This window comes from Schistocerca nitens, chromosome 3 (genome assembly GCF_023898315.1).
Source record: "Schistocerca nitens isolate TAMUIC-IGC-003100 chromosome 3, iqSchNite1.1, whole genome shotgun sequence".
Classification (NCBI taxonomy): Eukaryota; Metazoa; Arthropoda; class Insecta; order Orthoptera; family Acrididae; genus Schistocerca; species Schistocerca nitens.
In genome coordinates, this window is record NC_064616.1 from 260,830,764 (window position 1) to 260,857,421 (window position 26,658).

General features: G+C 36.8%; 1 protein-coding gene across 2 annotated transcripts in view; it reads right to left on the reverse strand.

The window, feature by feature from the left end:
- Positions 1 to 24,502, reverse strand: part of LOC126249569 (uncharacterized) — a 66,371-nt gene extending 41,869 nt beyond the window's left edge. For both annotated transcript variants that reach the window (XM_049951232.1, XM_049951233.1), the window contains exon 1: positions 23,260 to 24,502. In XM_049951232.1, coding sequence (XP_049807189.1) covers positions 23,291 to 23,701 — 411 coding nt within the window. In that variant the 5' untranslated portion in view covers positions 23,702 to 24,502 and the 3' untranslated portion in view covers positions 23,260 to 23,290. The remainder of the gene's footprint in view (positions 1 to 23,259) is intronic.
- Between the last annotated feature and the right edge of the window lie 2,156 nt (positions 24,503 to 26,658).

Genomic DNA, 26,658 nt, shown 5'->3' on the forward strand with positions numbered 1-26,658 from the left:
TTACAATACTGTTTGCAATGGGCTGCTGAATTTAGATTGTGACTGTTTCTAACATTTTGATATAATTGCCACTTTGTTCTACAAGATATTCTTATCCATTTAGTCAGCCACCCAGGCTGCCTGTTTGTGCTAGTACCCAGTTTTGAACGTTCTAACAGAAAGCAACTTTCAAAGAGCACGAGAAAAGTCTTGAGGAAAGCATTATATTTATCGTCTACTGTATCAGCACTATAAACATCTTGCCACTCTTGTTCCTTGATAAGGTTTACGAAGGTCTCTACAGCAACTGGATCAGCTTCCCTAAAAAGTTGATAACTATATTTAACATGTGTTGCAGCACAAAAATCTTTTAGAGTTAAAATTTGTGCATCATGATCTGAAAGGCCATTCACCTTTCTGCCAACAGAATGCCCTTCTAGTAATGAGGAATGAACAAAAATATTTTCTATGGTTGTTCTACTGTTCCCTTGCACTCTCGTTGGAAAGAATACGGTTTGCATAAGATTATATGAATTAAAGAGGTCTACCAGCATCATTTTCCTTGCACAATCACTTATACAATTGATATTGAAGTCACCACATATAACTAACTTTTTGTATTTCCTATAAAGTGAACCAAGAACTTCCTCTAGCTTTAGCAAAAATGTTGTGAAATCGGAGTCTGGGGATTTATAAACAACAACAGTAAGAAGTTTAGCTCCACTAAATTTAACCACACCTGCACAACATTCAAACACCTTTTCAGTGCAGTATTTTGAAACGTCAATTGACTCAAATGGGATACCATTTTTCACATACATGGCTACTCCCCCACACCACAAAGAGCTCCTAGAAAAGCTGCCAGCCAACCTGTATCCTGGTAAAGGAAGCCTCTGAATTATCTCCTTATTTAAGAAGTGTTCAGATATACCAATAATTTCAGAGTCAACATCTATAAGCAGTTCACTAACTTTATTTTGTGTATTTTGATGAAATATACTAATTCCCTCATTAATTGGATACCGAAGTTTTGTCGAAAGTGGTTTCTTTGTTAGAGAGACTTCCCTTAAGCAGGAATACCTATCAGCTGACTTCAATCTAAAAAAAGGTACAGCTCTAACACCCACAACTACCGGAATTTTCCCATGAGTGATCCCACCACCCCCACCTATGCTGTCACCTATAAGCTTTGCCAACCTCCCCTTTCCATACCTGTTGAGGTGCAGGCCATGTCTAGTAAAATCCGTCCTGCTGATAGACTCCACCGACACCACTGAAATGTGACAAGATAGAGAGGGTATCGTCATTCTGCAAGGGTCTCGACAAGACTTTTGGTGCACTGACAGGGACCACTTGCCACTTACACCTCAAAATACTGCAAGAATCTGCCATCTCCATATAGCTTCTGCAATAATGTTACTAACATCATTGACTTGATTCACAAGATTTTTGTTTAAACTTGTTTCAATAAGCATGATACATCAATGGACTTTTGACCTGTTAATTATATTTAAGCAGCCAATCTGTATAATTTCAGTGTAATTTGTCAAATTTATTCAATTTACGTTTCTTATCGAAATACACAGTTTGTGTGATATGACCTCACTTTGCAGAGCCAGTGTGAATGAAGATTTAGCCTTCAAAAGGTGTAATTACATGTTTTGCTACCTTTTCCTGTGCATTCGACTGTTGGCTGCCCACCGCAATTTGCGACATCTTGCTGTATATTGACACTGTCTCTCTCATTAAACTATCGTCTGTTCCAGAGTGCATCTTTCATTCAGCAACTGTGTGTATATTGTAATAACACTTCCTGATATATTACAAATATGTCTCATACTGATCTGCCAGTAACTCACTTTTATCTATAGCTACACATATTACCCAGAGTCCATCTTATTACGTGTGTGGCTTAGGTTAAGTCATGTATAATGACCATTTCTACCCATTTCAAGTTCCATTTGGCAAGCTTCCATAAGAGCTTGAAAATCCGATTTTACTATCACTGTCATGTATTCATGAAGAAATATGTTGCTTGACCCTTCTTGAAATGCGTTCTTAGAATTTCAACAGTAAATCTTTTTGTGAAGCACAATACCTTTGTCACTGTATCTGTTGGTCACTTCCATGAAGCTTTTTAACTTACTACACAAACCTATGATGATATGCACAATTCTTTGGATCTTTTGTAACTTCTTTTAATCTTACGTGATACAGGACCCAGTTTAACATGCAACACACAAGAACACATAAAATGGAGATTTTTGTACGCTATGATGTTTGTGAGTTAATCATATTTCCTTAGGATTCTTCAAATGAATTACAATCTGGAATCTGACTTTTCCTGTAACTAGTTTTTAGTGGCTGTTCCACTTTAAATGACTGACTATAAATCTTTACAGACTTTAAAATTGTGACTGTTTCCACAGACTGATTACCACATCTACAACAGAATAAAGAGCTTTTCCATCTATTTATGTGCAACGTACAACATTTGTTTAAACTGTCAACTGCCAGCCTCTGCACCAAGTGTTGATCGTCAACAGGTTTCCAGAATTTAGTTACAGTTTTCCGACTCTTCCTTATATAGAACATCATCTGCAAACAAAATCGTGGAGCTTTCAACGACACACACACACAATATATAGAGGGAAACATTCCACGTAGGAAAAATATATCTAAAAACAAAGATGATGTGACTTACCAAATGAAAGTGCTGGCAGGTCGACAGACACACAAACAAACACAAACATACACACAAAATTCAAGCTTTCGCAACAAACTGTTGCCTCATCAGGAAAGAGGGAAGGAGAGGGAAAGACGAAAGGATGTGGGTTTTAAGGGAGAACACCAACCTATCCGAACTCCGGAGATGGGAACTTGCTCTTCAATATATCCTATCTTCCCGTTATCCACCAGGCCTCAATCTCCGCTAATTTCAAGTTGCCGCCACTCACACCTCACATGTCATTCAACAACATCTTTGCCTCTGCACTTCTGCCTCGACTGACATCTATGCCCAAACTCTTTGTCTCTAAATATGTGTGCGTGTGTGCGCGGGTATACCCGTCCTTTTTTCCCCCCCTAAGGTAAGTCTTTCCGCTCCCGGGATTGGAATGACTCCTTACCCTCTCCCTTAAAACCCACTTCCTTTCGTCTTTCCCTCTCCTTCCCTCTTTCCTGATGAGGCAACAGTTTGTTGCGAAAGCTTGAATTTTGTGTGTATGTTTGTGTTTGTGTGTCTGTCGACCTGCCAGCACTTTCATTTGGTAAGTCACATCATCTTAATTTACATTCATTTTGTGTCATCTGCTATTAAAACTTAGGTTCAGCAAACATCTGTGTCCTGTTTACATTCTCGTGCTTTTACATCCACCTGCCACCTAAAAGTTGGCTAAACAACTCACCAATAGATAAGTTCTCACTAATGAATCAGATGGCTGAATCGCATTACCCACACTTTTCACCAGCCAACATATTTTAATGTACAGCAAAATTTTTAAGGTTCTTTATAGAGACTGGTAATTGGAGTCTACTTTTAGCACCAGTTTTGTAATAATATCTGTTAACTGGTGGTCAGGTTACATAACTGACAGTCATAATAGGCCTTTAACAAAATCCATGCACGCTACACATTAAGCGTTTGGTTATGAAAATGTACATGTTTTCCCAACAGACAAGAAATTTATATCCTCATCAATTTCATGTGATTATTTAATGTTGCTGGTTTGTCACTACATTTTAATTGCTTTAGTAAGTAATTGAGGAAAAAATGTGTATAGTCTGGTTATAATTTGTCAACAGTACAATGTATATTTTTGGAATAATTTTTACTGTTACCTTTCCTAAGTAATGATTTTTTTTCTGGATGTACTATGCATATTACTACTTAACCACACATTGCATTTTAGAGTAATTTTTATGTTTGTGGCACAACTTGACTAGAAGAAGGGATCGGTTGGTAGGACATGTTTTGAGGCATCAAGCGATCACAAATTTAGCATTGGAGGGCAGCGTGGAGGGTAAAAATCGTAGAGGGAGACCAAGAGATGAATACACTAAGCAGATTCAGAAGGATGTAGGTTGCAGTAGGTACTGGGAGATAAAGAAGCTTGCACAGGATAGAGTAGCATGGAGAGCTGCATCAAACCAGTCTCAGGACTGAAGACCACAACAACAACACTTTGGATATATGGTTATTTTGGAAATCAGCTTTTATGTTATAATGGGCCCCACTGCTGTTATAAGACATGTAATAAAATTATCTCCTTCATATGAATATTCATAATCGTTTGCTTTACAGTTTCATTTCTGTTGTATCAACTGTAAATGTATGTAAGATGGGTTCTGACCCAGTGCTTGTGCAAAAGTGTATAACCAGAGTGCGATCTATTTTTTGGGACAAATCTTTTATAGTTTAAAGAGAACACTGTTTCCTTATAACCAAGTTTTGTTTGTATCATATGAGGAAATTTGTTCTATAAACAATAGGTGTGGGAGTGGAAGTTTCTACTACACTAGCGTATTTCATGCACTTGTGTCTGTAGCCAACATATCACTAATTCTCTGCAATTTGTAATAGTAGTTCTTACTGATGATTGCACTAAACGATCTCTGCATCCACAATGTGCTTTTATATCATTCTGCTTTTCATAATTACGATTTTTTTGTAATTAAGCCTCAGAAACAGGTTATAATGTGTTAACATGTCCAAACGGGATGAATGAGGTGTGTATCATCATGTAGTTAAATATGATAAAAAACTATTAGTCTGCACATTAAAAAAAATTTTTTTTTATAAGGAATATTGTGTTTCATGACATTTTGACCTGTTAAATTGTGGCATATACTGTACAATCACCACTATTCATGTATTTGACTTCGTGGTTTCAATGTAATATTTTACACAAATTAAGAACTTTGCACCTCTGACTTCCCACACCAGATAGTGGTTACTGTGTTATAACAAATTCTGTTACATTTGATGTCATGCTATTTGTATATTTTTCTTTTTTACTGGTCCTGTTATCCAACACCTTATAATTTACCTGTTGATTTTTATTCTTGCACGTTTCTTTAAGTTGCTTTGAAAACAACACGCCAGTGTATGTTGGCAAGATGTGCATTTCCCGTTCCTTTTTGCTATGCATTTTTAATGTACAATTTTAAATTTGAAACATTCAATTAATGATTTGCAAGTGCACATTTGGTATTTTGTGGTAATCTCTTGGCAAATAAAGTAATGTCAAGACTTCACGTGACGTGTCACATAGAGGGCGTTCCAAGCCCCTGTCACACTGAGGTCTGTTGTATAGGTGAATGTAAACAGCAGCCTCAGTTATTGTGATCATTTCATAGCTTGTGTTACTGCTAATAACTAGACACCAGTGCCTACGAGCTTTAATTTGTATGCTAAAGGTATGTTCTTACCAACAGTTGGTTTATACTCAGGTGTATTTGTTGTCTTTTGTTTCTTATTCACTGATCGCTATGTGAAATGTTTAACTTCCAGCACTGAAGATCATTATGTGATCGAATATCAATTTTGCTGTTAATAAATTATCAAAATTACTGCCAATGTTTACCTTCCCTCTAATTTTATTTATCATATGGTCGTTGTACACACAGCACACTATGGAGTCGCCAATCAAAATTTTACTTTATTACAGTTTAAGTGTGTGTTAATATTCTTTAGTCTTCTGAAAAGTAGATCATGTGCAACAAATGTGAATGTTTGCAGAGGTTGGTTAGTATAGAAGAAACAAGTCAGGGTTGTAGGTTCATGTTTCACTGGGGCGATTGCAGTGGGGAAGCCAGTAAAGTATCAGATGAGGCTCTCACATGGATTATGTAGTCAAGACAAGACGATCCTGAATGGGGAAGAAAGATTTGTGCCCTTCATGCACATTAGAAATGATGTGCTTTGAATTTGATATGTTGAAAAGAGAAATACAATGGTAGATGGGAAATGGTAGCAAGTAATAAGCAAAAGGAGGAAACCTGAGAAATCACATTAAAAATTCAAGTTAGCAATAAAAATGATGTGTTACCCAGAATACAAGTAGAGCCTCAACCAGTTTTTGAACAAAGCAGAGAGCAACGACTGTAAAACTAAGTCCATAGAAAAGCAAGGTAAAAAGAAAAGAATCCTGCTGCTAGGTAGCAGTCACGGGAGTGGTGTGGGCCAAATTCTACTGGAAAAGCTACGTGCAGAATACCAGGGCACAAGCATCATGAAACCCTGTGTCAAGTTTAGCCAGGTGACAGAACATAGAGGCCTTGCGCAGAAATTTTGATGAAGAGGATCATGCACTTAAAGTATGGGGAGCAGAAAATGGCATGGGTAGCAACTTAATAAAGAGTTTAGTAAAAAGGTGACCTAGAAGAAAGAGGAGAAGAAATAGCACACAATTGTGTGGGGTTTATGGGGGTTTCTCAGTGCCATGACCAGCTCTGGATTAACATGGCTGTTAGCTGTGTAAACAAAGAGCTGAGTGGATTTCTTTTGACTCAAATATCATTTCTGTGTCATGCCTGTTGCTGCAATTGGGAAACTGGGATATACTAATCATGGCCTGCACTTGAATTGGAGGGGAAGGACACACTAGCTGAGCATCTTGCAGGAAGAGTAAGGGGGCAGCACAAGCACTAAAGTCAAAATCCCTGCAATTTCCCTAGTCAGTGGGGCATATTTTTTGGGTTAAAGCATGTTATAGAAAGACACACTTGAAATAAATTAGAACAGGACTGTAAGATATGTAATAGTTACCATAAAAGTAATTTCTGTTATTGAAACATTAGGGACTTTAAAAACAAGATAGATGGGCTTCTTGTAGGCTAGGAAGATGTGGAAAATTCTAAAGTGTGTATTCTGTGCCTCTGAACACCATTGTAGCCAAAGGGATGGTGAAGTTGAATACCAAGAATTATAGACTAGTATCATTTTCATGTAAAGCTAACACAGAAAAAGTAGGAGTGACAACATATGTAAAAGTTGAAAGTAATGTTGAAACAAATATTTTCATGTAGATCAGAATGTAGAAGCCTGTGCATGTGAGTTGTACCTGCAGAATACTTCTCTGGTAATTTTAACAGCCTTAAGATCCCCTTTAAGAAAATTTTAACTATGAGAAATTTAGATGCATTATTGAGCTCCCGGTCAGACAAGAAAAACAGTCATCAGTTCACAGGAATATAAAAACACAGGTTTCTTAAAAGATACCGACTGGAAAAATGAACTAGAATCATTATTTGGGCGTTTGAATCTAATTTCAGTAGTCAATTTTCCAACTTGTTTGTAGTAAGTGAATTGTCAAGTAGTATGTACATCCTGACAAATTAATAATGTAGATAACAAGATTAAAACTCCATAGGATATTGTCAAATGGGAGACAGTACAATGAATCAGTGTACAAAATACCATAACAATTAAATGACAATATCGCGATTTAATTGATAAGTTGTGAGTACTTATTACTTTCTCAATGCAGAAACAAAAATAGGATTAAATGGTTCACTCAAACAAGCAAGAGGGGTACCTTAAAACTGTCATTCCACAGAACTTTAAGCAAATAGAAGTAGCACTATCATCCTTCAAATAAGTAACAGAATTGTGAAAATTCTCAGAAAATAAATGCTAGTCTGGTGTTGATGGGATTACAAACAGAATTCTGAAAAATTGTTCCAAGTTAATAAGTAATGTCCTTCGTGATATATGTAATGCATCATTGGTGCAGGAAATTTTTCCAGACAGATTAAAGCATCCAGTTGTTAAACCATTTTATAAGAAATGTGACAAAAATTGTTGTCAGCCAGTTTCCTTATTGATACCTTTTCCCAAAATATTTGAAAAAGCAATGTACTCATGAGTAGTCTCACATTTATGTAGAAACAGTTTACTTGGCATATCACAATCTGGATTTCAGAAGAGTTGTTCAACTGAGAATGCTTTTTTTATACATTTACTCACCAAATATTACAGGCCTTAAATATAGTCATGTGGTTTATTTTTTTTTATCTTTCCATGGCATTTGCTTGTGTAGATCATGTTATACTCTTGGAAAAACTAGTCTGAATCATACTTACACTGCAAAATGTGCTAAATAATTCAGACTAAGTTGGAAGGGTAGAAGAGTCTAATGAGAGGGGAGAAATCACAATGGGAAGTCCACAGGGTTCAATTGGCAGGTCCCCTCCTATTCTTCATGAGTGTCTGACCTTCCACTTAACATTCAACAAGCAGACTTGGTGCTTTTTGCAGATATTACAGGTGTTATCATAAATTCCACTAGAGGGAAAGCAACAGAAGAGAGTGTAATGATTTTTTTCAAAGAATTATTAAGTAGTTCACTGAAAATGGTCTCGCCCTAAATTTTCAGAACACACACTATATTCAATTATGTACAAAAAATAGTCATACCAGCAACTGATGTAGCACATAAAGAGGAGTCAGTAAATAGTGTAGAATGCTCCAAATTTTTGGGTGTACATGCTGATGAAAACTGAAAGAAGCATATCACTGCACTTCTCAAACAATTAAGTTCAGCTACTTTTGGTCTTTGTACAATTGCCCATCTCGAAAACAAACGTATCAATCACTTGACATATTTTGCATATTTCCAATCAGTGACACCTTATGGAACAGTTATGTGGTAACTCCCCACTTACAAAGAAAACTTTGATTACAAAAAGGTGAGCAGTAAGAATCACATGTGGTGTTCACCCATGCTCTCCATGTAGTTGCCTCTTCAAGAAGCTAGGCACTTTTACTGCACCGTCACAATAAATGACCTCCTCCTCCTCAAGGATTAGACTATTGCTTGTTCTGAATTCACCAAAATCCTTTTGGCTTGTAGTTCTGGATTGTCTGGGGAATTCTCTCATTTGCTATTCTCGTGAGGAGTTGTCTCCAATCTTCACAATACTTGTGGATTTATTTTTTACATATGCATATATTTGCTACTGAAATTTCTGATAAATAATACCTCAATTTGAGAAGAACAGTGACTTTCATACCTATAATGCTAGAGGAAATAATAAACTTTTTTATTCATTATTAATGCCGTCAGTTGTTAAAGGGAAAAAAGAAGTTAAAGGGAAAAAATAAGTGACAAAACTGTCTGATCATTTGTCCAATAACGTAAAACATCTGACCGGTAGCAAAGCAAGTTTTAAATCTAACCTAAAATCACTTCTCTTGGACAACCTATTCCATGGACAAATCAAATTTCCACTTAAAAACTCTTACCATGAAAAAAACACCACCTTGCTTTTAAGCGTAGTTGCATGAGTAGGACTAAAAAAAAAAGGTCTTCATTAGTGTGTGTGTGTGTGGGGGGGGGGGGGAGAGTTTCTGATGAAGGCTGTGGCTGAAAGCTTGTGTGTGTCTTAATTGTGATTGTCTGCAACTTAGTGTGTCATCTTGAAGTTAAGTAGCAATCTATTTTTTCCTACATTGTTGATATTCCAACCTGGAGTTTCCATTGTTCAATAAAGAAAAAAATTATAGTGTGAACTTACTCATTGAAATATTGATCAAATATAATTCAGTCTTTGAGACTTTTGTTCAATCCCACATTATAATATCAGTATAACAACTGAGCAACTGTAAATATCACTGACACATTCACAGACTCCACATAAATCCAAAAGTCTTTCAATTTCAAATTCAGTAAGGCAGATAGAATTTTAATTTGGTTACATTTAACCCTTCTCAATTGTTCTCTTTTGGGTATTTTGACTGGATTCCACTTATATGTCTGTCAGCAGGTCTTTGGATTTGTTTAGTTCTACACTGAAGCTTTCATTGCTTTGGAGCAAATTCCTAACATGGCTACTGAATCACAAGTCTTTCACATGCTGTAGAACCCAGCCTGACATGTAAATGTCTAAACAATCTTGCATAAAACTAATTTTATCCACAAATACTCCATCTCAAATATCACTGTTTCATGTTGACTGTTCAGGTAACTTGTTTTCTTGTGGAACTTGCTAAGTTAAAATATTTTCCAACCACTGTTAAAATTACTGTATATCTGTAATTACTGGTGCTATAACAGCTTTATGGTTCTCAGTTCCCTCCTCTAATTGCTGTCACTACAGTTCCTGAGGCAGGTTGTCTACAGTATCATTTGATTACCATATTTGAGCCAAATTTCACATTTACCTTCACTCAGATTATATGCATTTGCAATTGACTAATTATCTCACTGTATACATACATATTATAAGGATAGATGGACATATGCATGCTTCACATCTCCTATGCCACTCTACCAATTTTGACCAAACTTACTTACATATCACTAACTGTTTGGAAAGAATTGCTGTGAGGTAAGAACCTCCCTCCTATCAAAGAGGTGGGGGCGAAAAATCAGTGCAGCCCACGATGCATGAATATCCATACTACATTCATTCATTCATTATCAGAGAATCAAACCATTTACTTGCAAAAAACTGTACACATAATTGAAAACCTTTACAAAACTTTTTCTCATTACAACCGCCACAAAATTATGAAAGAAAAAAAGTTCATCGCTTACTACATTTTCGCTGTTCATGCCCTAAAACTTTCACATTATGTTTTAATTTATTAACTTCTTACTAATTGACTAAATTCACAACACATTTCACAGATAACAGCCATATATGTAATTGGATGCACCTGCAAAATTATATCATTGAAAAGGATTGGATTGGTAGAGAGAGAGAGAGAGAGAGAGAGAGAGAGAGAGAGAGAGAGAGAGAGAGAGAGGGGGGGGGGGGGGAGCAAGGCATGGACAGGCTAGTTGCGGGAGGAAGGGATGAGGAGGGGGGAGGGGGGAGGAGGGGTAGGAGGGGGAGGAGGAAGGGTTGGACAGAGGGGGTTGGAGGAGGCCAGGGGGGACGGACAGAGGCATGGGGGAGGGGGGGGATGGACAGAGGTGGGAGGGGATGGGCTAATAAAAAATTGGAATAAATACATACCTGGGCAACACCAGATACTCAGCTAGTATGACAATAAGGATGTTCCCACCATTATGTCCAGCCCATCCTTGCGATATATATTCCAATCTGAGTTTAAGATTGCCCTGATTCTCACTTCAGATTTTAGGCAGTTTTCTACTCCTAGTGCTATGTAGGTATTTTTATTATTAACAAACAAGACTAATTCTGCTCATTTACCATGGAAACTAGTATCTTATTAACATTTTTTTCCCCTATTAATTCAGCCGACCAGTTAATGAAATCAAGGTTAGATTCATAACTTAGGGACCTGCATTATTTGTAAACTTGAGTCACAACTGACAGCTGCCTGTACCTAGAGCATTCAGTAGTTGCTAGCAAAGCTTCCTTTGCATCTCTGACAAAACTACACATAGGGCACACTGGCTTTCCTTCTGGACCAGGCAGTTAGTTTCCTACAGGACTCCATTAGCCACATCACAATAAAGCTTGAAATGACCAGCATACTGACAATCTCCGACTGTCTGGACCTTCCAGTCCCAAAAAGTGAGGCACCCCATGCTGGCTCAGATATTCTTTCAGCAATGGGGAGTACCTCATATCTGTTGCTAAGGTTTAAGGGGACAGCCATGCATCCAGTACGGTCATTTGTCTTTTGCACCAAGATTTGTGAATCTTGTGAATGTTTGTCATTCATCCACAGGGACAAACTGCACATATCATAAATGTCAGAATGTGCATTGACAACATACATCGCAGATCACACCGGAGGTGCCACAGTCTTAGCCTCAAGTGCCTCAACACCACAGCAGCCTAATATCTGTCTACCAGTCAGTCCATCATCTCGTTTTTTTCTGGACAGCAATCAATTCCCTTTTATCCTCCACCACATACAAATATTGAGTAGCAAATAAGAGGATACTAACTCAAATAATTCTAGACTAAATTAAGAGTACAGTGAAACTCCTGTAATAAGAGATTAAATTAAATGACTGATTCAGAAACATGTAGTACCAAAATTATGAACTACCAAATATTGAAACAAAAAAATAAAAACAATCCTTGGGAGGTTTGAGGAGGCAATTACACTATTAACATTGTTCCACAAGTTAATAGGTAATCAGTGAGTATTACCCTACTGTACACAGACAGACAAATGAATAAAAATGCAAACTTCACACATCATCTGCATTTATATTTTTTATTTATGTAACAGCAATCATGAAACAAATCAATAACCTCATAAACAGAAGCACTGGTAAACAATTTCTTACTTGAGCCTGAGTTTCCACATGCAAGAAAATTGCTGCCACTTTAGTGGTATAATAGCAGTTGCATGTGAAAACACTCAGATTCCTATGGCATCATTCAGATGATGCCTCTTTTAGCCATGCCACTAAAGTTGAAGTCACTTTGATATCCACTTATGTTCCTCCACCACTGATTAACCTCATTTCACTGCCACCTCATGCCTAAATTTTGAAACACATTCCTGTATTCTGGTTTTCATATTAGAAATTTTGCAGTTTCTGTGTTTCACAGTACCCAAAAATGTCTAAAAGATAATCGTTAGCAACAATCATACAGTTTATTCACAATGCCTAAATTAATAAATGGGGTAAAGTTTTAAAATTTTATAGGTGTTATGGGTCTGCAGGTCCATGTGGCAACCAGAAGGATTGATTTCTGAAAAATCATGTAGCAAATGTAGAGTGGTAAACAAAATAAATGGCACTAAAAGAACTTGTCGCTTTGTGCGTATTTAGAAACAAGTTATCTCCATTCTCTTTAAAATACAAGTGTGAGTTTGCGACAGCTGGGTGGAAATAATGTCACAACATCTACATACATACTCTGCAAGCCACTGTACAGTGCCACATACCACTACTTAGTCATTTCCTTTGTAGTTCCACTCTCAAATAGAGCAAGGGGAAAAGTAACCGTCTTAAAATCCTCCATATGAGCCCTAATTTCTCGTATCTTATCTTCGTGTTCCTTACACAAAATGTATATTGTAACCAGTAGAAACATTCTTATGTCTGCCTAAATCGCCGGTTCTCTAAATTTCCACTGCAGGGCCTCATGAAAAGAGTGTCATCTTCCATTAAGGAAATCCCATTTGAGTTCATAAAGTATCTGCAGAATACTGTGCTGGTCAAACCTACTGGTAACAAAGCTAGTACCATGTCTCTTGCTGTACTTTGTCAACACAAAGAATTGATCATTTTATGCTGTATAGTAAGTGCCCTGCCATAACAACAAAATGATATGCAGTATGATTTTGTTCTTTATAGTGAGTGCCAAGAAACTTTGATGTGTGTGGTTTTATTTTAGATAGTATGTGCCTATTTCCATGACAACATTGTGTGTATTTTAACAGGAACATGATATTACCTTTCTCTGTTCAAGTTTACTGACAGAGGTTTTACCATGGCAGTTACATGAACAAAATGGTTATATCATGAAGGTATATGATATTTCTACATTTCCATGCATGAATAAGATGTGTGGAGTAAGCAAGTGTTACTGAGCAATTAGTTACATGTGATTTGTAGTTTCGCAGCAGCTTACTTAACTCTACAAATGGTGAATATTAATGGCAGTAATTTTACATTCTAGGACAGGCAAAATAAAAATGCACCTTAACATCTGCCAAGTGAATTTTAGACACAGATTAACAAGTTTTCTGGTGATAGTATAATTTCAGCTTGACTGCAGCTTTCAATAAAGGAACATGAATATCCATTCATAAAATATATTAGTGTCTTAGTGCATTTGCACAAAGCATAGCTCCAAACTTCAGAATAAAATTGCTTCAATATTTTGTCTTATTTAACTAATGTGGGAACCATGAGTGAAAATATTAGCTTTCAAAAGAGCATCCAACACATAACAATAACATTAAAACTGTACTTTTGGGAATGTGGTATACATACTGGAGACTAGTAACCACCAGTCGTTTCACTCAAAACTAGTATGATATATCTAATCTATCAGATTTCTTAATAGGGGTTTATACATCCCTCAACAAGTATTCTAAAATTTACTTTCGTTATCCAAAAGCAGTCTGCGAATGGATTTTTGTTTACGAGTGTTACTTCAATCATAAGTGTGTTTGATGCCTCTGACATTACTGCACAACACCCACTTCAAAATCCAGCTTCTTCTTCTTCTTCTTCTTCTTCTTCTTCTTCTTCTTCACTGGATTTCCAGCTCCATTTTAATGCCATAACCTGAATGACAACATTGTCTGTCCTAATAACCTGACCTGACAGCACATTAAAAATGGTGCATCACTTTAGTAGCATGGGGGCACCCGGTTTAAAGGTTTCTTGAATAGTTAAGCAGTTTTCTACCCAAACGTCAGTTTCAACATTGTATGCTTTACTAGACATGGCAATACCAGAAACAATAAGCCTTGTCTGTGTCCAGTCTATGCACTGGCTTATCCAGTCAGTTAAGTGGACCTATAGTTTGATGTTGACATCAAAGCTCACACCGTGAATAGGTAAACGGAATGCACAGCAAACCTTTTTTTCCCTTTCTATTTGATGAAGCACAGATTAAATTATAACATGAGGCATTATATCTTTTATAATTGCCAGCTGAATTATTTTTTCCATTTATCTGGTAACTTTTAGTTTGAAAGTGCGTATCATGGCATTTTAACTGGCACATTGGTGAAGTAATTTCTTATTTTCTGACAATACACCTGAAGCAAACTAACAAGAAAGATGAACGAACTCTTCTTTTACGACATCTTACACTCTGTATCATCCTCTCTAGTAACTTTGTAGAAATTAATAAATCTTCGTGGATGCCAATATCTGGGATACTACGTTAGTTGTTCCTGTAATATATTTGAAATTAGTAGAAACTAAACTACAAAATAACCAATTTCAATTTATTTTAACTCCAAAATATGTGACGCCTTCGAGTCCATACAACTCAAAAGTCCATCACCACATCCATTCATGTAAGATCGCTGTAATCTCCATTTTGGATTCACTAAGTCACATTCTGTCCAGACACAAAGTTACAAAATGTTACCTAAACAACATTAATGTCAAATTGTTTTAGTACCCTTGTTTACCTTGTAGTACAAACACAGAGGTAACTCCCCACAACAGAAAAAGACAACCAAAAAATGGAAGCTTTCAAAATTATTTGAGTGTGACCTATGCCAAAACAGTATAAATCACTTTAAGAAAGAGCCTTGACATTGTGGTTTTTCTTTAATCCAAAGTGGAAGAATGGAAACAGTCCATTCTAATCACACAGTAATAAACACTTCGGTTGACTTTTTTTTTTTTTTTAATTCTTTCATATTTTGTTTCAAAACTATCTTGATTGCTTCCCCTTTTTCCACAAAATAGAATATTCATAAACAGTGGGCCTCTTTTTTATGAAGCTATTAAATGCATGAATTCGCAACATGAGATCATAAAGATAATGTATGTATGTATGTTGATTTTATGATTACAACTGTTGAAAATTTAGTTTGATCCAAAATAAGATTAGTGTGAAGAATGAAAGTTTATGGTGCAGCCACAGGTGTATGAAGATGGTGTCATATAAACAATTACATGACAACCAATTCCAAAATATTATAGACGATTTGAAAGAAACAAATGATGTTAATTTGTCAAAAGATTTTTTTCTTTCACTTTTACAATATTCCTGTAGCAGCATAGGGACATATGATAAGCTTGAATTATTCAGAAAAATGGTTCAAATGGCTCTGAGCACTATGGGACTCAACTGCTGTAGTCATAAGTCCCCTAGAACTTAGAACTACTTAAACCTAACTAACCTAAGGACAGCACACAACACCCAGCCATCACAAGGCAGAGAAAATCCCTGACCCCGCCGGGAATCGAACCCGGGCATGGGAAGCGAGAACGCTACCGCACGACCACGAGATGCGGGCTTGAATTATTCAATTCCAAACAAGTTTTAACCATATTATGCTATGATAGAAGAATTTTTTCCATGCTTCACTTACTGCTGTGACTTTTTGATTGTAACATCTACATACTGCTGCAAGATTCCATTATTTACACCAAATCAGAAAGAACTGGAGAGTTGGCACTCAGATTCTGTTTTCCTTGTTGACACATAAATCTCTGCAGCTTGTGTACATTTTCTTACAAACTGCTTGGAGCTGATATAGAAACTGAATGGCAATAAGACATCCTTCAGGTGTCTATGTACATCTATCACCATCTTTAATATCCTAAGTTGAGCCCTTTCATCAGTTATGAGAGGATAAATAGTAACAAAATATGCACTGTAATCAGCTAACATGTCCTTACGAATTCACAGCACTAGTACATGTAGGTGTCAATACAACAAATGCATTATCAACATAGAACTGATCCATCACATAACAAAAAAAGAAAAAAAAAAAGTTGTGGTGCACAGTCCCCTACAAATGTTACATGTATTTCTTTCCTCAATACCTGTTTTGCTATGTAATATCAAAGAGGATATGGTGATAGATGAATCTGTACTGTAATGTTTAATATTCATAGTTAATAAAATTATTGAATTTGACCTAAGGGAGCCATACAACATAGTCAAAAATCACTAATTACAAAAAAGTTTAAAAATTGTAAGAGACATCAAATCCTGTCCTTGTCTATATTTTCACCGATTTTCCAAATTAAAACAAATATCATGTATATTTAATTCATACTACACTGAATCAATTGCTCAGATGAGGAAGCAGTGTCCATTTAAGAATGCACATTTCAGTGACAGGCTGTATAATAGCCATTTTGGTATTGTTGTTGTGGTCTTCAGTCCAGAGACTGGTTTGATGTAGCTCTCCAGGCTACTCTATCCTGTGCAAGCTTCTTCATCTCCCAGTACTTACTGCAACCTACATCCTTCTGAACTGCTTAATGAATTCATCTCTTGGTCTCCCTCTACGATTTTTACCCTCAACGCTGCCCTCCAATGCTGAATTTGTGATCCCTTGATGCCTCAGAACATGTCATACTAACCGGTCCCTTCTTTTTGTCAAGTTGTGTCACAAACTCCTCTTCTTCCCAATTCTATTCAATACCTCCACATTAGTTATGTGATCTACCCATCTAATCTTCAGCATTCTTCTGTAGCACCACATTTTGAAAGTTTCTATTCTCTTCTTGTCCAAACTATTTATCGTCCATGCTTCACTTCCATACATGGCTACACTCCATACAAATATTTCAGAAACAACTTCCTGACACTTAAATCTATACTCGATGTTAACAAATTTCTCTTCTTCAGAAACGCTTTCCATGCCATTGCCAGTCGACATTTTATGTCCTCTCTACTTCAACCATCATCAGTTATTTTGCTCCCCAAATAGCAAATCTCATCTACTACTTTAATTGTCTCATTTCCTAATCTAATTCCCTCAGCATCACCTGACTTATTTCGACTACATTCCATTATCCTCTTTTTTTTGTATTTTTGGTATTAGTATGTGCAATTTCTTTATGTATAAAATATCAAAAACAAAATGTGGTTATGTCACATCCAGTGTGTTTCATGTAGCTCTCTGAAAAGGTTTGTACAGGAATGAAGGAAGTAAGTTTAGCGTTCCATAGCTAGTCAACGATGACAATCATAGATGAAACAGATTCAGACTGAACAAGGCTGGGGACAAAACGGTGCACAGTCTATTTTAACTGCATCACCACAAAATTTGTCTTTAGTGATAAGCAGCAGCTAGAGAAAATATAAATCACAATGGTGCTCCTCCTGAAAACAAGTTCAGTGCACCATCTATCATTAGAGAACAATTTGTGAACTTTTCTGAAACAGCATGCCCTGGACAAGAGGAAAAAAAAAAAATTCATTAAGCATTATACTAGTGAATCTACAACCATTTCTCACTGTACAACACTATCTAATATAATGGCAGGGGTGAATGCAAATACATCACTGAAGTGTTCTATTAAACACATTGAATACAATACAATGCAATGTATAAGGGTGCATTGACTAGTGATGTCAACATGTCATGGTACGAGACTAATCTGTAGTGTAACTTGTGGTCTAGGTTGGCTGAAAAGTGATAAGAAGGTTGTCACTTCACATAGACAATAAACGTGTCATAACAACAAGTAACAACAAGACACACACACACACACACACACACACACACACACACACACACACACAGACAGACAGACAGACAGACAGAGAGAGAGAGGATCATCTCCACCCCAAATTCCTGCAGTGGTTCCAACACTAACAGTTAAATTATATTAGTAAAACCAATGAAGTCTCATTTTATTACTGTTGTAATAGCTGGGTTGGAGTCCCCATGGAGTAGAATCTTGCCATCCCATCACTAACACCTGGTATGTCTTTTAGGCAGACTGTCTGCAGTATATGAGCTTATCTATGAGTAGTCAGGTCTATATTGGTAGGATAGGGTCAAATTGAGCATACAATACCACTTGTCTGCTTTGATCTGTGCTACATTATGTGTCATGGTGGTATAGCATGTTTGCAGAGTGTGTGTTGGAATACGTGGTGGTGGGTTCTGGTGTGGGACATTGATGTTTCTAAATTTTTTTTTTTTTTTTTACGGATATTAGGCCCATTCAGTGCTGTTTGTGATGATAGTGATAATGGAAGAGTCTGTGGCACTTACGGCAAATAGTTTCATTTTTGGAAATTAAATTTTGTGTTGTATTAATTATAGTTGGGATAACAAAGCTGATAAGTCAGTCCCTGTATGTCACAATGGGGGACAGCATGTTGAGCACGACTAAATTCCTAGACTTATTTGTATGAATTACGAAGCACTCAAAGTATTAAGTTTGTGGAGAAGGTATGAGAATGACCAAAGTTGCTGCATTTTGGACCAGGAACCAGTATATGTGGCGGTGGTGTTGGTGGATGGTGTTCTGTATGAAAGAGTTCCTGGTCTGAGAATTCTACACTTCCTGGTTATGAGATTGTGTTGATGAAATATTGTTTTTGCTATCGCAAGACAGGATATGCATCATCTGAGTTGGTAGGTATTTTGTATGGTTTTTTTTTCTATTTTGTATGTATGGTATCTGCATAATTGTTTCAAGTATATACAAATTAGTTTTAGCATAATTTTCTTTGAACTTTTTGGTTGTGTTGTTAACAGTTGGCGATTACTTTGGATTGAGATTGGTAAAGGTATCATTTAGTGTGTTTCACCTGCATGGGGTGGAGTCAGGTTTTAATGTGTTAGTTATATGAAGAAGTTTTGATTTTGTGGTACCATGGACAGATTGACTGATGTCGTCCATACTGTCTTACATTAGTTTTCATGATTTTTCACTTTGTGTATCTGTCATGTCTTTGGCTTTTTTTAAAGTGAGATGTTGCTTTTGATTTTTGTGTACATATCGGTCTTTAAAACTGAGCTACGTGGGTCACCACAGGTTGTCAATACAGTTTTGTTAGATTTTGCAATTTTCAACAGTTGTGTAGCACAACTTTTTTTAACATTTTTTGTATTGATCTTGGCCTTTCCAGCTGAGCTATAAAGGTCAACTCAGGTTGTCAATATCGTGTTTTATTATCTTTTGACTTTTTTCCTGTAACTCTTTTTGTTGCTGCATTTATATATTTCAGTACTAATGTGATTTTGCGGTTACATTCCACAATAGTATCTCCCCCACCACAAATTCCATTTCTGACAGCTGTCACATTAGTTTGTTTATTATTAAGTATTTGCATGATTTTTATACTTCGTGTTTATAGTTGGGTGCCATGGAAATGTTTGCGAGTAGTGGTTGCTATCTTGAAATCTATCGTGTTGCACCTTGGTACAGCATTATTAGTCAAAGCTGACCAGTGATATTTTACACCCTGGTTTATCCTGCTGTACTCCATCAACACATGTGATACAGTTTTGCCAGTAGGCCAAACCGACAATGGCAATGGGTCCATACAATTTAAACAAGCTCATGTCAAACATTCTTGTATAAGCGGTCCACAGATGAGTAAAATTACTGTTACTACAACTGTGTGCCTACAGCATTTGTGTTCTTATTTTGTGTTTGAAGAACTGTAGGAGACAGACAATTTGGATCTGTGAGTCCCATCAGCAATAAGATACTCAGAGATGGAGCACATGTTTGGAAACAACAACAACAACAAGTCATCAGCTTTTCAAACACAGCAATCTAGCATTTGCTTAAAGTGATTTAGGGAAAACATGTAATCCAAACCCAGTTATTTTTATGAGAATTTGGACCATATTACTTTCAAACTTATGTGAAGTCCAAGCATTCACGCCCACTATGATTTTAGTATTGATCAAAAACTAAAATCATAAGAGGACTGAATGCTTATTAGTCTCTTCTTAAATCAAATGTAGTAATACCAAAACTGTACTGATTGCAAAATCTTATTTGTGTGCATAGCCGCACAGGATTAGCCGAGCGGTCTAAGGTGCTGCAGTCATGGACTGTGCGACTGGTCCCGGCAGATGTTCGAGTCCTCTCTCGGGCATGGGTTTGTACTTAGGATAATTTAGGTTAAGTAGTGTGTAAGCTTAGGGACTGATGACCTTAGCAGTTAAGTCCCATAAGATTTCACACACATTTGAACAATTTTGTGTGCATAAACTCTAAACTAGACTGATTTAATAGTTGCAGCCACAGTACACATTATTATTCACAAGCATTCACAGTGCCTCCCCTCAGCTCTTTTAAGGATGCTAGTACAGTTCCACAATAATGTCACATTTATTTCTCTTTGTCAAAATCATATTCACTTCATTCAATGCTTCTCTTCAGCATTCAAAACCACTGACAGTTGAGAACATTTATTCAGCCAGGACAACACATCTTCATGCTTAAAAATGTGTCTTTTTAAAGTACAGTCTTTGGTTGCAGCAGAAGGGAGATTATGGCACAATATCCTGAGAAAAAATAATGTCCCACAGGACAAAATCCGGGTTAAAAGGAATATAGTCAAGAACTTTCAAGCCTATTGCATCAGAACAATCATTTAAAATTATTCCTTGGCGTTCAGTAAAACTGTCTTGGAGAATTCATTTGATGATGTACATAAGGTTGTGCAAATATCTTTAAGTGTGATACCCACAAATAACTGATTTTTCTAACAACATTAAGATCCTGCGGGCTTGTGTTAACCACAAATTCAGATCAGCTTATGGACTTTTCTCACTGGTGATATGATATATTGGTTTTCTTCAAATAGTTTCTGACTGCAGCAAGATTCCCTTCATATCACTGGCCTGTGAAGAATATTTACAACACTTCATTTACCCACTTTCATTAACTTGTGCCTACTTAAACATGTGGATATGGTGATGCAATGTGTACAGCCTCATAAGAGCCCAGCATACTATTCTGGTAGCAATTCCCCCCCCTCAACAGCACTCAATTATGCAGAACTGACCAACACATGTCTTTCTTTAATTGTGACATATCTAAATTTTAACAGATGAAAAATTTCTGCAGAACTAACAGTTATGTAGTCTCTCACCCACCCCCTTACTATTTTTCATAGTTTACATACCTAAAGCACAACAAAATACATTTTGGTAATTTGTCTATTATGTAATATAGCTTTTTCAGCTCAACTGAATCTTCTGATATCAAAAATGTTTGCTCCATTCAGTAACATAACAACGACGCACTGCACAAAGGTATGTGTGTGCAAAAAAGAACAGAACACTGACAATATGTCATCTGCATTTATATTAGGTTTGGAATGTAGGCTGTGGCAACAAACTGATCTGTTGATAGCCTGAGACCCAGGTCAGGTTGGAAAACAACAATTTATGGGTTGGCAAAGCCAACAAATGTTAATACAGAATCTTTGATGTCATGGCATATTGATCTGTAGCGTAGGCAAAGGTCTAAGCTAGCTTGAAAGTTGATAGTACATATACAAGTTGTCTAAGCAGTATCTAACCTTTCAGTTAATCCACTTTTTCTATTTTGGAGTTTTATTTATTTATAACAAAAATTATGTTAAATATGTGACAAATGTAAACTTTAGGCAATGACACAAATCAATTTCTGATGACAACCTTTATGTTGTATTCACATTCATTGGTTTCACCAACTGACAATCAAATTTTCATCCTCCAACTAAATAAGATCTTGAGCTACACTACAGCTATATGTCACCACTACTAAGATTTCAAGACAAGACACTACCACACACAAAATGCGCATGTACCAACATGCTGATAACTTGTGTCCGTATCCTCACACCACACAACATTTCTAGTATGGTACGTTTGATACAGGGTGTTTATAAATTAGTTGTACTACAGTAACATTTATCTATGAAAAAGGTAAATAACTTACAGAAATGTTCAATACAGCACCGAATGCAAAACAGATTCCAGTTTTATTTACAAATTTCAGTGTTACTACCTTTTGTAGCGAGACAAATGTCCTATTTGTAATTAGTTTCCTACCAAATCCTATCAAGCAAATCTCTATGTATGGTGACAACTGTGTGTTATTTGTTGTCACACCTCACTAATGTTTCTCAGAAGTAGGGGAACAAACACTGCCTTTAACGAAACCCCATGCACAGCAGTCTATTGAGGTTAAATCAGGTGATCGTATTAACATTGTTCTGCACTGTCCAGTCCAAGTCAGGACATTCCTACAGAGATTAGTAACAGTTCCAATTTGTAGTATTTGAATACCTTCCACACTGTAACTCTAGGCATATTCTATTCTAAGCTTGTATGTCTCCATTTACCAGGACTACAAATTTAAGACTGCCATCCTTGTTCAATTGCTGCATCAGATACTGCTGACCGGCTTCCTGTGCGATACATGGCCAGTTTTGGTGAAATGATTGTACCAATTAATAACAGTTTGTCTTTGAGATGGTGGCTTGCGGTGTTTAGTCCTGAAATATCTCTGAAATCTAGTAGGCCTAGTGGATTTAGATTGATGAAACCATAAACACAGTACATGCTCTACAGCCTTATACGACTCCATGATGACTGTTGCAGTAACTCAATTACACATGTAACATAGTGGGAACATCAGGAAGGCAGAAATAAAACTTTACGATACAGTGCATTTAGTGCTGTTCCGAATATTTCTGTAAGTTATTTAGCCTTTTCACAATACTCTTGCATAACTTATTCATAAACATCCTCTATTTTTTTACTTGTTTATACATTTTAACCCCACCCCCAATTAGGCCTAAATAAAAATAAACAGAAACTACTATGTATGAGATGACAAATTCAACAACGAAACTTCTGTGTGTCTCTGATCTACTTTTAATTCAAGCACACACTACAAAGAATCAAAACTTAAAACATGCCACAATGTTGTGACTCACCCATATGATTCAAATTCCAAAAACCGCATGTTCAAAGGCCGTCGTCATTGTCATTGCTTGACAGTGGTGACACGGGAGATGGCACACCCACTGCTTCCAATAATATGCTGTCAACCAACTGTTCTGTTGCAGTTTCATCCCAGTCATGTGGAAGACTAGTTTCTGTGATTTTAGAGACATTTGAATTTTCCTCTGGGGGTGAAAATTTATCACAGGAGACATTTAATGGAACATTTTGTTCAAAATCTTGTGCTAAATTACTCTGCTTTTTATCATCTGGGCTGGGTTCAATATGTGCAAACTTGTCTGGCTCTTCTGAGGCAGCGATGGCACTGACATCTTCACTACCACCATTTGTTGTACGAGGAATCTCCTCAGGATGACCATGGCACTGTGTGGTCTCCCCTACATGGAGCAGGTTTTCTTTAGAATCACTTGACATTTTTTCCAATAGTGCTTTGAAATTGCCAGAATATATCAACAATTAATTATTATGGTCTGGCTTATTCGACCACTTTGCACCTAAAATTATGGGTACTTCAAGTACGTGTGTATCCGAAAGTACAATACAGATAATTGCATTCACATAAAAACGTTGCAATCAATCATACAGAGCAACAATATGATCATCATTTACCTTGGGTCGATTTTTAATTTTATTCGCCACCACTTCAAAAATGAGAAATGAAGGCAGTTTACATCTGACAATGACGAAAAGAGAGAATCTGGTACGAGCCTTCTTAAGGAACCATCCTCTTACTTCTATTCAAACAAATAATTTTCCAGCCTTTATATTTTAGTTGCTTTTTTATGGTGGAACATACCTGAGGTTGTATGATTCGTGCCTGATGAAAGTCAACAGTTCTCTATTTCAAACTGGGCACGTTTCTTGTAACAAATGCTCCTGCTATTGGAAGCCGTAACGTATTTTCACCTCGTCCAGTGGTGTCTATTTTGCGTCTTTACCTTCGAAATTACGAGAGCCAGCGAATGCAGAGATTCATTTGCAGACAACGCAGCACTGTTTATATAAATATGTTTCAAAGTGTTTGGAGTCGTTTAAAGTTGAAATCTAACTTCGCCGGGAAAACAATTTGACTTTTCATATCTTCTTGGATAATTTAACATGTTCCACCGATAAACATAAATTTGGCAAAAGATTTTTCCAATTCCAGCAACAGAACTTTAGCCAGACCACAACACTTCAGGTTTCCCGCAAAAAAAACAATGAATGATTGAGATTCATGACAACTCAATCCACCGCTACTGTCACTACCTTCCACCTCCCACCTTCTAATGCCTCACACAACAAAATCGATTACAAGCTTCATTACCAAAGATATTGCACACTAATAGCCAGCGTTGCCAACCCAAAAAGTATTCCTTTTAAGTGAAGTTAAAATTCCAATAATTGTTTAATATTGTCATTTACCTTCCTAAAAATGAAATTTCGAAGCACTGATAACTTACAAAGAAATTTTTTGCACACCTCCATTGCATATTCTTCTTCTTCTTCGTATTATTATTACTATTCTTGAGGGTATTTTTGTTCTGTCGTTGCAACTAGAAAAATGCGTGATTTTTTTTTCACCAGACGTGTTCCGCTTTATTGAGGTAAAACATCATCAGTTCGTTAAGAATAAGTTAATTTGTATTTAAGGTGATTTTTGGTTGATTTCTCGTTTACATCGGGAAATGCCGCCTGCTTGCGCATCGTTGTTTTCTGCGTTAAACACTCATAATTTTTGTCTAATTTATAGTTTTTCTGCAGTACTATGCACCAAAATTATCAGTTTCTAACGCAGAAAAACAACTATGTGCTAGCAGACAGCATTTCCCGATGTAAGCGAGAAATCAACCTAAAATCGCCTTTAAGTACAAATCAACTTATTCTTAACAAACACATATATAAAAGAAATAGCACTCAGAGACGAAAATGCTGTCTGCAACACCTGGCATGTAAATATCATCTGCATACACGCCACTCTTCCAAGATTTGATAATCTTGTTGTAATTGTTGATATAGGCGTTTCGAATAACTAATTTTTAGTCTAACAGCTGCCACATCACACTATAGAGCTATTTCCTGCATATAATCCACAATTTATACAATTCTTGGTCTCACAAATTACGAAGTTTATACAACTCGCATTTTTGGTTACATGTATTAAGATTATTTATTTATTCCTTCATGGGATATGTCACTGGTCTGCACACACACACACACACACACACAAAACTGCATAAAAACAATAATAGGTTGCTGTTTTGTAGTTCTAGAAGCTGTGAAAGTGTACTTGCCGATCACCGTTTTGACTTTTTTCATAAATAAAATAAAAACACGTTGAAACCGAATGGGGTGCTGGAACAATGACTGTACGATAACTGCGACAGAATGCTCGTGTTTCGCAGTACTGCTGCCACGGAGCAGTGGTCGTAGGGAAGTGGTGCAACGAAGTACAACCAAATTGAACTTTCTGTGGTGTTACAAAAGTCGCGTCTCCTAAGTTGCACCACTAAAAACTGGGAGTTCACACATGCAACTGCAGTACCGGTATACTACCAGCTGTGGCGACAAATTTGTTGCGTGTGTGAACCCAGCTTAAGATCAATAGATGATGCAGTCAACCGAGCATTATTAATAATACACACGAGAAAGGATAAATATGTAGTTTCAATTTTAATCGACATCGTCGGTGTTTTTGATATCTGTCGGTGGCCTGTGTTGTTCGCTAGGTTGAGTGAGATGCAACTACGAACTGCCCTGTATAACAGCTTAATAGATTACTGCAAAAATGGAAGAGCAGAGTTGGAAGCCGGAAACCAGAAAATAGTCATGAACGTAAGGAAATGATGGACGCAAGGCTCAATCTGTGGAACAATATTTTGGGACATTGCTATCGAGCCACTCTTAGAAAACGTGGGTGGAGATGACAGGGGGTTGTTAGGTGTCGTATCAGCAAACTCACGGGTACACCCAGAGAACAAAACCACATAACGTCTCGTATGTATAAGTAATTGGTGTAGCCAATACAAACTCAAAATAGCTGCAAACAAAACAGTAAATCTATTGCTCAAGGGGGCATTGAAACGGAACCCAGTTATTAAATTGGATAACACTAACATAAAGAGGAAACAAGTAACTCTATATTTAGGAATACATATTGACAAACGACTTACTTTCCATCTACACATCAGACTCGTAACTGACAAAGCGACGAAACTGATGCACAAAGTTGCAAGGATAAACACCATATAATACTAGCTATGTTTGAGGACGCAACAAACGTATCACACAGTTCTCTTGGAAGCCATAGCGCACTGAGGTGACAAACGTCATGGGATAGAGATATGCACACATACAGATAGCGGTAGTATCACATAAACAAGATATAAAAG